Source organism: Danaus plexippus, chromosome Z (assembly GCF_018135715.1).
Source record: "Danaus plexippus chromosome Z, MEX_DaPlex, whole genome shotgun sequence".
Classification (NCBI taxonomy): domain Eukaryota; kingdom Metazoa; phylum Arthropoda; class Insecta; order Lepidoptera; family Nymphalidae; genus Danaus; species Danaus plexippus.
Window position 1 is genome coordinate 5,596,103 of NC_083559.1, and position 15,639 is coordinate 5,611,741.

Here is a 15,639-nt window from a genome sequence, read left to right on the forward strand (position 1 = left end):
AGTTACTAGTATAAATATGCAGCAAATCGATACTATATTTTATAATGCTATCCGAAAATACCTATGGTTTTATTTAAATTGATGCCCATGAAAATTTTGAAAAATATAATATTATTTCCTATTACCTCACACCTTTCCCCCTTTGCAATTTGCAATTTGCATAGAAATCCCCGAATGAAATTACTTACATTGACTATTTCTCTACATTGTAAATAACAGTCCTTACGAGCGTGGTGATTAATTATTCGTTTATTAACCACTTTTTAACGTGTCATTTATTAGATTAAATTATATTATTTAGATTAGATTATTCAACATATTTTTTTGTCCTTATTAACAATGCAGTTATGATACTTATGATACGGTGGGGTTGATGTATACTGAAATTAAAATTAAAAATCCCGCATAATATTAAATAAAAGAGACTAACATTCTCACTGTTAACACTACATATTTTGTCTAAGGAGAGCCTTATGATCGTGTTTTAAAAAAAGGGCCTTAAAGGACATTTACTTTAATTTAAATAACGACTTTACAAGCTTTTAATTTACCAAGTGTGCTGTAACTAGGTGATGTAGAGCTAAATGTTTTTACATTATCCTATAAAATTGCATGTTTGTGTTATGTCATTAAGAAGACTATTCGTATAAAGTTAATTTGAGGGAACAGATAAGGCAAGATCAGAAACAACAATTCTCTGAATAAATATACGTTGTGTATTCTACAGTTAAAATACTCTATAAAATACCATTTCTAATAACTATATAATCAATCTATATTTGTACTTATAAAAAAATACTGTAATTATAACTGATTATTACATCATATGTAAAACACGATTTCAGTATGAGAACACAAATTCACATAATTATTTTATTTGCACCCCTAGGGAAAATAATATATATATATATATATATATATATATATATTTTAACAATAGTAAGAATATAATTCAAAATATAAATGTCAAATGTAGGGTTACAAAAATTAGAAGATACTTTCGTTTTTTTGTTCCTCTATTTTTCCTTTTATAGGGTTTTCCATTAAGGGCGCTTGATTGATGTTCCTTGAATTAATTTTAGGATTGACTTTAACGCCCTAGTTAGCTGATGACTTAGGTTATTTGTCCCTAGGGCTTTGGCTAACCGTAGATTTTTTATTAATTCCCGTTTTTTCCTCCTCATTTTTATCTTGAAAGAATTGTCTTTGTTTTTGGGAGTGTAACGATTGCTCGTTAAAGTAATTGTAAAGTTTGTACTCGCGAGTTCAATTCTTGCTTCGAAGAGCCCGGGTTTTCTAATAGGACCGTTTAATTATCGTCGTGAATTTTTCAAGTCGATTTATTTTTGGAATGCTAAGACGTGTCCGTATGTCAATGGACTCCTGGTAGTTTCCAGTTAATGGTTCACCATGGGAAACATGAGGGTTAACCAGCGTCAGCTGTCTTTTCCGCGTCAATTCGACTCTTCCGACAGTCGTTTTAAATGAGACGAAACCTCTTAGCATTCAATAGATTCACCGTGAGGATGCCGAGTCCATCGCGTTACAGTGCCTGGAACTTGCGACCCCGGTGTAGGTTTGAGCGGCCCCTATCTAACGCGCGTTAAACGCTCACTTCCACAGTTCAACCAACATAAATTCTAATAATACGTACTCTCAGGCAACCTTTGGATGAAGATTTGCGAAGTTATAAAAAGATAACAGTGCTTAAGATATTTCAGAATCTCATTACCTCTCCACTTTTATACCCAGTCTTCCATACTCCAAAACTTCTAATAGAATAAAAACTAATAGTATAAAAAATAAGGAAGTTATAAATATAATAATATTATTTCAATATTTTAATCTAGACCTAGCAAATAGAAGTAGAAAACTGTTTAGAATAATCATAAAATAGTTAATACTCTAAGTTGATTAAGATTTGAAAAAAGATGTTTATCTAGTAAACACAAAAATTAATCAGTGACCATACAGAAATTTTTAATAAAAATTATTGTTTTATTGGTAGCTCTTCTAAGCTCTAAAAATATTTACTCATTGACTAAAACTTTTTTGCTTTAATTTCTTCATCTAAAAAATTTTAGATGTCACTTTTACTTTACCGTCGTGGTATAGTCATATAGTCATATAGTCATATAGTCATGAGTTATATTAATGTATGTATGTATGTATGTCATTTATATGAAATATAATATTTTTTTATTAAATTCAATTATGAACATAATATTGGAATAATAGTATTTATACTAACAAAAACTGGAAGTCTCTTTACCTCCTGAATTTATGCAATAAACTGAAAAATTATAATTTATCTCGTATGTCCATCCAAATAAATTAATGAAGAGTATGTACGTAACCATCTTATCTTAAGAAAAGATTTGTTTCCTTAGTTGACTCCATGAACCTTGCTTACGTTTTGAGAGTCACCTCAGACTACTCTTAAAATTTCTGTCCATTTCTCTTCCTTTTATGCAAATTCCTTTTCAGTGAAATCATCCCAGCTCTAGAAATCCTTGCCTTTATCCGTAAGAAGTGCAACTTCTCCGGTATCGCTCAAGATCTAGACAAAGGAATATTATTTGACTCAAATTTGACAAGTTGTAAATTTAAAGTCTTTTTTTTTTGGTTAGGATTTCTTTTGCAGATTAGGCTAGAACTATTTTTTACTTAGTGTAGGTAATGTTTCTACTAAAGCTAAAAATAAAATCGTAAGCTCCACTCGAGATGGGTGTCAGTGTGTTAAGGCAACCGAACACTAACACAATAGATAAGTATATTGTAGTTGTCCAAATTTTTTTACACTTCAATGGAAATCCTAACCATGAAATATTAAGTTTTTTTATTACATTTAAACTTGTTTACGGTAATTTTTTACAATTATAAATAAAACAAACATTTTACTTTAGTGATAGCTTTAAACTGTCCATTTTACTATAATTAAGCTAGAAATATTTTATAACTACCTCCACTATACAAAAATTTTAAATGGGACCGTAAATAATTTAAACCATCTATCTAAATTCTAAGGCACCTTTTGTGCCACAAAATATTTCTAACCATTCGTTATTTACCATGTATATGAGTATTCTATAAATATTTGTTTTTTTTTTTCCGTAACTTTATCCTAAAGGATACCTAGATGAAACCTTCACAAGTGAAAAGGTCGCCTTTTGAGCTTCACTTTTTCTTACTATGAAATGAAATATTGAATATTTTTTATTTCATATTGTCTATCAAGGCATTATTCAAGCAAGAGCCGTAAGAGCCTCGTTAGAGAGCTTAAAATGTCAGTAACTTTGAGTGATGTTTACTACTCCCTTTATAATATTTGAAACCCTCGATATCTACGTTGATCTTAGAAATATTCCGAGAATTCCGAGAAATGAAGGGTTTAAAATAATTAGCCAATATTTGTTTACAAAATTAGTTTTCTTACCAGGACTAGTCTAGCAATATATTATGTTAGCCAAAAGAATATATGATTTAAAAAATAATGCTAGTATTGGTAAAAACCATTGGAGCCGAAATAGTTCAAGAAAAAGATTGTGTAAAGAAAAAGAAAGTTTTTGTGTATCGGTATAAAAATTTAGGTTTTAAATAATTTCTTGAGATGTGGAGAGCAAAGTAATGGCAACCACTTCTTCGAACTAGTAAGAAGGTTGGCTATAATACCCTCTATCCCTACTATATATGTAAACATAAACTTATCAATACCCAAAACAATAAATGGCTATTGCTTTCGATTCATTTAACAATGCGGAAAATAAATTTACATTAAAAAAATGTCATTTAGAGAATAAAATTGAACTATATGTGGTTAGTGCATTTAAGTCCTTTAGTCAGACTTTTATAAAGTATTTTACTAACGAAGATGCATAATTTAAAATATTATATTAGTTTTTATACAGCGACAAATGAGCGATATAAATACAGATTGAAAAATATTTACGTAATGGTATTAAAGACTTAAATATTTGGGAATATTGATGTTTTTTACTACGGTAGATTCAAAGGTGTAAAATAAACACTGAATAAAATATATTATATCGCTAGTTCGAGTATTGTGATGCGACTGTACACTCCGGTTCGTTCAGGTCAGATGAAATGTTTGCCCCCTTTTTTACCTTTTGATGGTTTTTATACTAGAATAAAAATAATAATATCAAATATAAATTACACCCAGAACAATCAAACTCGTGAGTTTGAAGATTTTTATAACAATTCAGTCATTGTATGTGAATCTTATGATATCATCGCCGAAGATTTAGTATGAACAATCTGAACAACAACAACAACAACAACAACAATGAAAAATATAAGATATTATTTACATTAGCGAAGTTGATGAATCTACATATATAGAAAAAAACCTTATTTTTGAGAAAAAATAGGTGAAGTAGTTTATACAAATATAGTGGTCGCATATTTAACTTTCGCTACAACAACACAACGCTTCTAGCTTAAATCTTAAAGATAAGGTAATTATTTATAAAAGTAACTTAATGTGATTGTTTTCTTCATATTAGAAAATAACTTATACTTACCTTATGGCTCCATATAAACAGAAAAAAAATCTTTTTAAAGTAATTTGAAAATTAATTTCCAAGGGGTTTTAACTAATTGCAATTTTTACATAATCAACTTGGACATGGTTCTTCGACATACACATATTACAAAATCAAGCAGCAAAACATAAAGTAACAATAGTAAGTAAAGTAATGGGGGATACAGTATTTGTTAATGAGGATTCTGGTAATGCCACTTTGTGATGGATTCCGAGCGGCAGTATAGAGACAAACCGAGCTATGCTCGTGTTGAAGGAGATAAAAATATAATTTAGTAACATATATCAAAATATATTGAATAATAATAGTATAAGTCTCTATCATTTTATTTCTGAAACTACTCTACAAATTATATGTAATTCAAAAATATTGAACTATAAGAAGTTTCTTTTTAAAATTTAAGCTATACTTTAATTGATTTATTTGAATGCATCTCACACTACAGACAAGTGTCCTCAATTATACCATATTTCGTTGTTTTCGTTAAAAACGTTAAAAAGTTAAAAAAAAAGTTAAACGTAAGACAGAAAAGTTTAAAAATTGAAAAAAAGTAAATGAAATAATTTTTCTAGAATAGAAAACTGTTTATAATTTAAAATACCAGAAATTAGTAACCTGTAAAAAAAACTTGTTAGTATAATAACAATATTTTTAATTTCATATATATATATATATGTATATATATAATTCGAATACAAGATCGGAGAATAAAAAGAAATTGTAAGAAATTTAGTTGCATATATTTTCTCAGTTTCAAAATACAATTTCGAGGTTTATTTCACCAAAAAATTTATTTTTCTTCTTAAAGAGTGTTATTTTCCCAAAGCAAATTGTTTAGGGTGCTTTAGTTATTTTTTTTTTAATTTTCATAACAAATTTAACTTTATTAGTAACAGGTGTAAATTAAACTGAATGCAGAATTTTCTTGTCCTTATCGTTTTCAGTATATAGACGAACTGGTTTATGAGTTCGTCGTTCAAAAATTAATGTTAACGCTGATAACAATAACCACTATTTCTAACACAAATATTGTACAACCCCGACCTCCGTATAAAATGAAGGAGTCTAGAAGGTTTCGTTTTGTGAAAGCGGTAGCGTGTTTCAGGAAACACCTAGCGCCATCTAGTATGGATAATTGGAACATTGCTTTCTCCCGTTTTGTTGGGCGAATATTCATATTGCAAACAGGTCATTCAAATTTACTAATACGATGTATTTTTTGAGTAATCGAAATTAAATTCATGAACGTGTACTAGAGTTCTTGAATTTGGTTCTAGAGTTCTAGAGTTCTTGTTCTTATTCTTCTCTTCTCCTGAATTACAGGCATATAAGCTGCGTGCAAGCTCTAAGGGATCTAAACACATGTCAATGTAACTCAATATACCATCGACCACCTTGATTGTTATAGGACTTAATTATTCACCCTAGTTTTTACTTAACGCACGCGAAATAATAGCCTATGTTGGGCCCGCCAGTGTCACGACAAGTGATCAATTGTATTTAAAATGTTCAAATTTTCTTTACGACATCAATCAATATCCGACGAGTATAGGAGGGTATGGATACGTGTCTGTAGTAACTTATGTACGTCAAAATCAAAGTTCAAAGATTCCATAACTAACAAATGACTGATAATTATCATACAAACATAAATGTTCCTAATAATAGGGAGGATTACAGTTAAGGGAGAGTTAATTAAAAATTTGCCAATATTCTCTTAACGGTTGAAAAATAATCATTTCTATCTTATTTATTTTTGATTTTGGAAGAAAACCCTAAATAATGCGTATAATAGTATCATGAGTCAAATACGGTTTAACAATTGCCATTTGATAAGTAACGCTTATCAGTTATTTGAAAGTTGGTCTTTTTTTAATTTCATAATTTTTTTTTACATTTGTGTGGTAATCGTATTTTTCAATATTAAATAGTTTCAATTTTTCTAAGCGGACTGACGGAATTTTACATGTTAGTTATAATATAAAAATAATATTATCTGCTGACATTTATTTAAAAAAGAATTATATAAGATAGCCATTTAATTTTTGGAAATACATCATTACTAAGAATTTTATTGGATTTTATTTCATATTTATAAACAACAGAGTAAATTCGTAAATCGTAAGAAGTTTATTTTCGAATGTAAAACGCTTTAAGCGATTGAATATGAAACGTGTATGTTATTTATGCCATGGTTTATCGTTTTTTCACACAGAATACGAAATCCTCTTAAGAGTGGACGCACAAACTTTTTATTTTTTATTTTTGGTGCATGTATTACAATACAATTCCTTTTACATGATTGCTTTTATAACAGAGAAATAAACTCAGGTGAGTTTGGCTACATTATTAATTATTTCTAGTATTAATTGTTATTTATTTAGATAATTGCTTTATACGTGACAATAATCAAAATGAACTTCAGAGAAAGGCTAACCAGAGTACGTTAATGAATCTAATAAAGTTACTTATGTAGATATAAAGATATGATCATGTAAATAAAATGAGCCCATAAAAATGTATATATTTAAAACATGGGAATAAGAAATTTCAAGCCATCGCTTACGTTAATGTTCCTGTAATATTATAGTTTCGGGTAGCTTCTAAACCTTAGTTTAACAATCTACAGCCCGAGATTATAAAATCGCCTAATTTATTAAACTCTACATAAAATTATTACAGAAATCAAATAATCACAAAACTTATAATAATGTGGGAATTAAAAAATCATCGTTGCTGTTTCTGAGAACATTGTTTATAGTACCTACCGTACGTGGAAAGACAGAATATCCCGCTGTTTTCTATGATAAAATGTGTATACTAGATTATTGACGAACTTGGTCAATAAACCAGTTCGTCATTCAAAAATTTAAATATACCACAGATATGCATTATGGAATTGGACCCATCGCAAACATAGAATCCAGGATCGTATAACAGTTCCCTTTGTGAACCCAATAGCGTGTTTCAGGAAACACCTAACGCCATCTCGTACAGCTAATTTGAACTTACTCTTATTCCTTATGGTAAGAGCTTTGTATATTTTTTAAATATATAAATATACTATTTTACAGGTTGAAAACACTAATAACATAAACTTTATAAATAACCAAAATTTAAAATCAGTATTTACTTTTTCTACCGCTACAAGTATCAATTCATAAATGTAAAATTTGTGAAACTCTTTTCCTTTTATTTTATATATACCATTGAACAAAATTTTGTAAATTAATCCTTTCCATGACATGTGTTTGGTTAGTGTACAACATTCATTTTTTGTTTTCAAGTTGCATACCTTGAGAGAGAAATTGTATTTTATTGTCTTATAGCACGAATCTGTTTTTTAAGGTCCACTACATGTCAATTTTCATTTACATGAGACTCGTTTTAAGTATGAAAATAAAAAGAACAAAATAAAAACAGCATTCAAAATAAATTTTTGATTACAGTTAGAAATCAATATTGTTCTCATTGCATACTTCATTTAAAATTTATGTATTCTTTTTAGGCAATTTCAACTTCTTTATTTTTTTTTCTACTTAGGAAAATCAATTGATTTGTCTCTTTTGTCCTCATCGACATTTTTTTAAGTTTAATAAATGTGATTGTTCCTAAAAATGCAGCAAAATCAAACTGGGAAACCTTAATATGTTAAAAATAGTCTATTTGTTATTATTGATACATATATATTTTTATATACAAATTTAGCATTTAATAGAACTGTTAACTGGCACCTACAACATTGTTAGAAATTATAACTACTTCTAACTTAAAACCAGTACATTACTACTTTGAATGTGTGTTTAGGGAGTTATAGAACATGAGAATTAAAACAAAGTTAGAAAATCTAAAAATCTAATTATAAAACCGTCGATAATATAACAAAAAAATAGCAGTGCGAAATAAACTAATGGATTTATTTGTATTTCATTATTTAATATATATACAATTAATAAACTCAAATTTTCCACCCTTATAGGCATAGAAATTATAGAGGTATATAAAGTTTTGGACAGTAAAAGTTTTAAAATTCTAGATTTAGTCATAAAATTAAATACTAAATAATTTAATGTCTGAATAGAAATGGATGACCATATTTTAGTGTAATATCGATTCTTTAAGAGGGCAAACATAAACAAAACTTACTATATGTTTTTTTTTTTATCTACGCACATGTCTTTTCCGCTTGTTAGACGTGTGAGAGGAACCTAAAGTTACGTTATATGTAGTTAATTAAAAATATTCTGGAGATAAAAATTGCATGAGGTTGTTAAGTGTGAAAAGATTCTCAAATAGAATTCGAATTTAAAATACGTAATAAATAAAACAATCACTCCACCAGAGATACCGGGATTCTATTAGGATGCCTCTCATATTGCGATTACGGGTCTTCCTTACCATTTAATTCACGCCCATAGTCACCAACGCACATTCCGAAAGAAGAGGCTGGATAGAAGGATACCGTTAAATTCAAGATTCTTCAACTTGGGTTACAATTGGATATTTTTTTAACGTTGTGCATTACAAATAGATTCAGGTGGAAAAGTGATCGTAAAAAGGCTTCTTGTGATAATGTTGAGTCACCTTTTTCACTCACAAGCTCTCTATTTTAATAAACTGATTCCGTGAGGAAACAAACTCACTTGATAACATCGAAACTGACAGTCTTTTAAACCGGATTGATGATTGACCAAATATACTGAATGTGAATGTAATGGCGGAGATAACTGGGTCAAGCAGCTCCTGGGAAAATTCACTGACGTCTCATCTACCCACTTGAGAGTCCAACGTTAGAGGTAGCTTTCTACTATTCATTGGCTGCAGTAAGATTGAAGGGAGAATTATTATATTGTCTCTTTGGGCTAACGGGTTCGAGATCAGCGCCTGGAAACTTAAGATCAATCTAACGCTTAACAGAAGAACAGCTTGTTGCAGCGGATATTACGGCTCCAAATACGCACTGCATAATTTGGCCCACAACGCTTTGCTCCACCACCTATCTGTTCAAGTTACAAATCATGTGAAAGAATTAAAATAAAAAGGAAATAAAATAAAATCTCTTGTTTGGGGAGGGGGAGGGGATGAGCCAGTGGGCGAGTTAACAAAACAAGCTGCACGATAGTTTCTTCTCATACCTGTCCAAATTAAGGTGCAAAAAAACCGGGATGTCCATTTGAACTGGGCATAGAAAAGTGTCCTGGGCATATTAACTTCTCAAACAAATTATCATTATATAAAGGGTTTTCCATTAAGGGCGCTTGATCTTTGAAATGCAAAAAAAATACATGTAGGAAAGATATTTGCGAAATTTTTTGGTCTATCGACCCCATTATGTATGGAATATGACATCATTCAAATGACCGCCACGGCTTCGGTTGGTGGCGCGCACACGAAAGGTCCAATTTTCGATGACTCTGGCGCACAAATCGGGCTGTATTTGATCGATGGCGTGGCGTATGTTGACTTTGAGGGCATCGGTGGTTTGCGGCTTGTTGGCATAGACCTGCGACTTAAGAAAACCCCACAAGAAAAAGTCCAGCGGGGTCAAATCGCACGATCTCGGTGGCCAGTTCACGTCGCCTCCGCGCGAGATGACCATGTCCAGAAATTGCTCGTGCAGAACTTCCATCGTAGCGTGTGCTGTGTGGCACGTAGCGCCGTCCTGTTGAAACCACATGTTGTCCAGATCCATATTCTCGATTTCAGGCCAAAAGAAGTTGGTTATCATCGACCGGTATCGCTCACCATTGACGGTGACGGCCACACCATTATCGTTTTCGAAAAAATACGGACCAATCACGCCTCCGGCCCAAAATCCGCACCAAACAGTCACTTTCTGCGGGTGCATTGCCACTTGGTGAACCTCGTGTGGATTGGTCTCGTCCCAAATACGGCAATTTTGCTTGTTGACATAGCCATTCATCCAAAAATGCGCCTCGTCGCTGAAGATGATTTTTTTGCCAAAATCGGCGTCAACTTCCAACTGCTCTAATGCCCAGTCAGCGAACACACGGCGCTGTCTATGGTCATTAACCTTGAGCTCTTGGGTCAGCTGGATCTTGTACGGGTGCAGGCTCAAGTCACAACGCAAAATTCGCCAAGTTGTCGTCTGCGAAAGGCCGAGTTCCTGTGCGCGACGCGGAATTGACTGCCGCGGGTTTTCGAGGACACTGTCGCGCACAGCGGCGATATTCTCGGCAGATCTCGCGTTACGTTGACGCACGGGAACCGGCTGATTGTTAACTGACCCGGTTGACTCGAATTTGTCCACCAATCGACGGATAGTCGACTCGGCATGACGATCATCGCGACCGTAAAACGGGCGAAGTGCGCGGAACGTTGCTCGAACTGAAGACCCATTTTCATAAAACAATTTTATGATTTGCACGTGCTGCTCGACACTGTAACCTGCCATGGTGATTTGGGAGGACGGAATGAATATAACACACTGCATTTGACAGCTGTCACTCAAACAACATGGCCGCAATCAGCTGTCAAAGTTCAAGCGTCCCTATTGGAAAACCCCATATTACCTAACACATCGCACAAAGGAAATAAGTCCAATAAGTAATTCAGTTTAAAAAGTTGCGAGAATAGCAATTTAAAATAAAAGTTATGGTTTTGCTATGGTATTCATTTTCGTTTCCTCTTTATTTTGTTTACTTTAAAAGAATATAATATAAATTCTTAATGTTTTTGAGATTTTTTTTGTTTTAATTAGAATGAAATTGGCACATATAACACGCAAACTACTGATTGTAATACGTTTAATGATTGTAAATATTTATTTAATTTAATACTTCCATATATGTTTTTTTTTATTTTATTTTATTTGATAAACGTGCGACACAAAGGGCTTTCAGGGTTGGTAAAACAGAAGGCGTGATTTACAGGTAGTGGTATAGGATATCGAGTGCTGCCGGCTAAATGTATTCTGGTGGTGGGCCGCCATGTTATATGCCACCGAGACGATGGTGATAATGAACTAGAGGAATATGCTATCTCAGATTCAAGTTCTTGTTCAAGTTCTGATACTACTTGTGCTTGTTCAGGATCGGTTATAGGAACTGGGCTTGTTATCACTTCTAAATTTAAGTGTAGTTTCTTTGGTTCTGACGCTTTAGTATCTAAAATTTTTTGTCATAATAATTATTTTACCTTGTATGTTTGCAAAATAAAAATAAAAGATAGTTTGATTGATAATAGATAATAGGAGTCACCTTTTTTTTTATATATCGTGAGTGCCTTTGTACTTTTCAACTTATTGTTAGTTCTAGATGTCAGTAAAATGGTTTTGTGGGTGGTAGGCGCCGCTGAAGATGGAGTCGTTGGGGGTGTTGGGGATGACACAGTATTCTGTTTTGCCGAGGTGGGGGGTTTTGAGGTGGATAGAGACTGCGAATCAAGTTCCTTGGTACTGGTGGATATAGAGCTTGGTAATGGTGTTGTCACGTTAATAGAAATATCAGGTTTTGTGGAACTGGAGACGGTTGAAGACTCAGCTTGTGAGACTGTAGTTTTTTCGGTGGCTTGTGAGGTAGAAGTAGTTGCGTTTGGTTGCGGTCCAAAAACGTTTTCGTAATCCATCCTGCGCCACATTTGAGGTGGGTTATAATTTCCTGCAATTCATTAAAATTATGCCAAAAAGCTTCTACAGACTTTATGTTTGAAACAAGTTAATATACCGTAATAGTCTCGATAGCCATTGAATCTTCTCCTTTGAATGTCTGCGAATAATTAACAGTGATTAAATAATAATTAGCTTACTTTGGCTATAAATAATATTATGACGTATAATAAAATATAATATCACACCCAGGCAATCTAGCTACGCTGATCTCGATTAATGGATTTTCTTTGGTGTGAACTTTATTATTGATTGAAGCATTTTAAAATAAGTTCTTATAAAATAATCTATATTAATTTAAGCGTATAAATACCGCAAAATATATTACCGCTGTTTTTCACTTTATTTATGTTAAAGTAAAATAAACAAGAACTTATAATGACAGCTATAGTTATTTTATAATTTTTTTCACATAATTTATTAAAGACAACCTAGACAAAAGTAAACATGTACGGTATTTTTAAAATATTCCTCTGCTTTAAAAAGAATGCTTGTAAGCAATTTTTAATAATAAATCAAACTTCATTAATATTTACTGAACTCTATAAATAACTAAATTACAAAATACGTATAGTTTTAAATGTACTAGATGCTTACAATTAGGATGAGATTGCAAAAATCCGTAGGCACTGAAAGGTTTTGGGCTGGAAAATTCTACCTAAAAAACATAAAGAAGAAATATAAATGTTAATTTTACAGAACTATATTAGTATATATAACTCGTGGTCTTCGTTTTTTGAGACCTTAGTTTATTATAACAATCAGTAATGTAACGACTTCATTTTAAATTATAAAATATTCATGACAATATCCGCCTTCCATTTATTATAGACACTAATGGTGGTCTGTTTTTTTAATAAACGTATTTGGATATTGTTATTGTAACTTATTTAAGATTTAACTCTGCGATTTTCCTTTTATTCATCTTAAAATCTATTTTGAAATCAACTAGGAATTATTGATCGACACCTACCATTCACCATCAAAACTATAGAATGCAATAAAATATCTGAATTTATATATTTTTATTTTAAAGATTGTAACAAGTTGTTGTAAAAAAAAATAACAAAAACTCTAATCAAACCTTAATGATACACACTTACCAATAAACAAATATTGAAATAGTCTTATTACAAACAATGTATCAAGTATTAAATTAAAGTTACTTTACGTCCTGCGTTTTCTGTCAGTGGAGACACTGCCTCCGTGGCGGTATTTGTCATAAATCTTGTTGCACACGTTTCAAGATTCTTTCCATCGACATCTATTTCAGGTTGGTTTCTTTCTCGTAGTATTTTAGAATATTCTTTTTTTTCCAGAATAAACGATTAACAATTTAATTATGTAAGTAACAAATATAGTTATTACACGATGCTAAACAATACCTGACTTTAAAAGTTCAACCAATAGTAGTGCTTCACGTAAAGCTGTCTCATCTGATTCCTTAGCATTTACAGATTTGGGTGTTTCCAAGTCATGATACGTAACAGCAAGTAAGGAAACTAAAAATTGCACAGCCTTAATTTCCATTTGGTTTTACAACGTTCTCATTTTCAATTACTTTTTGAAAGTAGCAAGTATGTAGCGCGTGTGTAAAATGTAACATATTATAATCTCCACATTTAAAAAATTAATATTCAGCAAATATAACACTTATCCAGTCGATTGTAATAAAAAGAAACATGTAAAAGCAAACTATAGTTTTTATTGGTTATGTGATAAGGAAAATCGTATACTTTTATAGGAAATATATAAAATTTTCTTTCGTATTTTTCATAGGTAAGTTAAGTGTGCCGTTAGTTCATATTATCAATGAAACGCTAACATGACATTTAATAAAGGAACTTTCATTTTTATTCGTAAAAAAATATGGATCTATAAAACGGACTTATAAAAGATTTGTATTAGATGATTAGCAAAATTTTCTATCCAGAAATTTACTTTATGATAGTTATAAAACACTCTTACAAATTGATCTATTCTTTTATAATAGTTACTAGACTTGTCATCTTCTTTGAATGTCTATCTAAATCTTTATATACATACATTTATATGAAAATTATCCACTGTTTTTCCTGGTCACTAGTCCTGACAATAATGTAGGCAGTAGTGTAGGTCTTTACTGAGAGCTTTTACACCTTGAATAAACGTGTCTTCTGAATAGGACCGACAGAGCCATTGGAACTAAAAATTAACTTCCAGCATTAATTTTGAGGAGTACGTCACATTTCAATAAATTTTCATATTTAAAATATCCTAATAAAAGATGATCAAATAACATACTGCAAGAATAGTACTGTAAAATTTAAATAGCTTTGTGTCATTAACGGATGCACTCTCTTGTTGCAGCATTCGCTAGATTTTTATTGCCATTTAGCTTTTCTACTACTTTAGATAAACGTAGTATCCTTAGTACAAATTTGCATCTTCAAAAGGAATATGGGGCATCTTCAGTTACCAATCATGGTTTTCACGTATAATATTTTAAGTTTATGGATAAAAACTTATAGCGCTCTGTATTCTGCAGTTTGAAATTTTGACCTTGCTGTACAGTTGTTTTATATAAATAACATCTGATTTATTATCATGGACACGAAAAACAGATATTTAGATAATATTAAGAACATGAAAATTACATACAAAATGAGTTCCAATTTTCCTTTAAAATAATATTTAAAATTAATTAAGAACTTAAAATACAGCCGATAAGACTTCGTAAGCACAGATTTGATTTAATTTTTTTTATCTTGGTGCGATTTATTCATGGTGGTCCTATGAGTTTTGAACACTATGTTATTATTTCCATAAATGACAGAGGCCGTCTCTTAGCAAAAAAATAACAAAAAAAATGTAATAAAATATAATAGACGCTATTTTTATGTCATAAAATCAAATGTTCATGCAATTGTTTGTGAATCTTTTCAAGCGTGTTTTAATATAAAGTAGTCTGAATGAGTAACTTTGAAACAATGACTTCGATTACCATAAAATTTAGACGACACTTACGTTAACCTAAACATAATCACAACAGTCATCTTAAATGCTATTTAAAACATATGCTAAAATAATTGTGATAATAACATAATTTCGCAAGTAGTACAACTTACTGTTTTATGAAAGACAGTACAGGACTCAGATAACTTTAATGTTCAGTGTCAAACGCAATTTTCTATGCAGGTGACGTAACGTAGTCCCAAGTAATTTGACATTTATCCTGATCAGATTGCATACCGGTCCACCATTTAATAATTATGATGTTTTGGGAGTAGTTAAGAAAGCTATGTACATCGATTTGTGCAATAGTTGTTCACGTTGGGTTAGCAATTGGATAAACTAAAAACTTTTGGTAATGGACAACAACACTGATTTACTATTACGTTTCTTGCACTCATATAAAGAGTGACATAAACGGTATTGTTAATTATTATCAACGTGGTAAATATTATA

The 15,639-nt window shown here is 31.2% G+C and overlaps 1 protein-coding gene across 1 annotated transcript; it reads right to left on the reverse strand.

Annotated features, from left to right (window-relative positions):
• Positions 1 to 11,298: 11,298 nt before the first annotated feature.
• On the reverse strand, positions 11,299 to 13,882 carry LOC116777575 (mucin-5AC-like). The gene is made up of 6 exons (XM_032671199.2): positions 13,578 to 13,882; positions 13,359 to 13,498; positions 12,790 to 12,850; positions 12,251 to 12,292; positions 11,786 to 12,184; positions 11,299 to 11,692 (listed from the first exon to the last, which is right to left on the reverse strand). The coding sequence occupies exons 1-6, from the start codon at positions 13,720 to 13,722 to the stop codon at positions 11,394 to 11,396; spliced, it is 1,086 nt and encodes a 361-aa protein (XP_032527090.2). The 5' UTR covers positions 13,723 to 13,882; the 3' UTR covers positions 11,299 to 11,393.
• Positions 13,883 to 15,639: the final 1,757 nt, after the last annotated feature.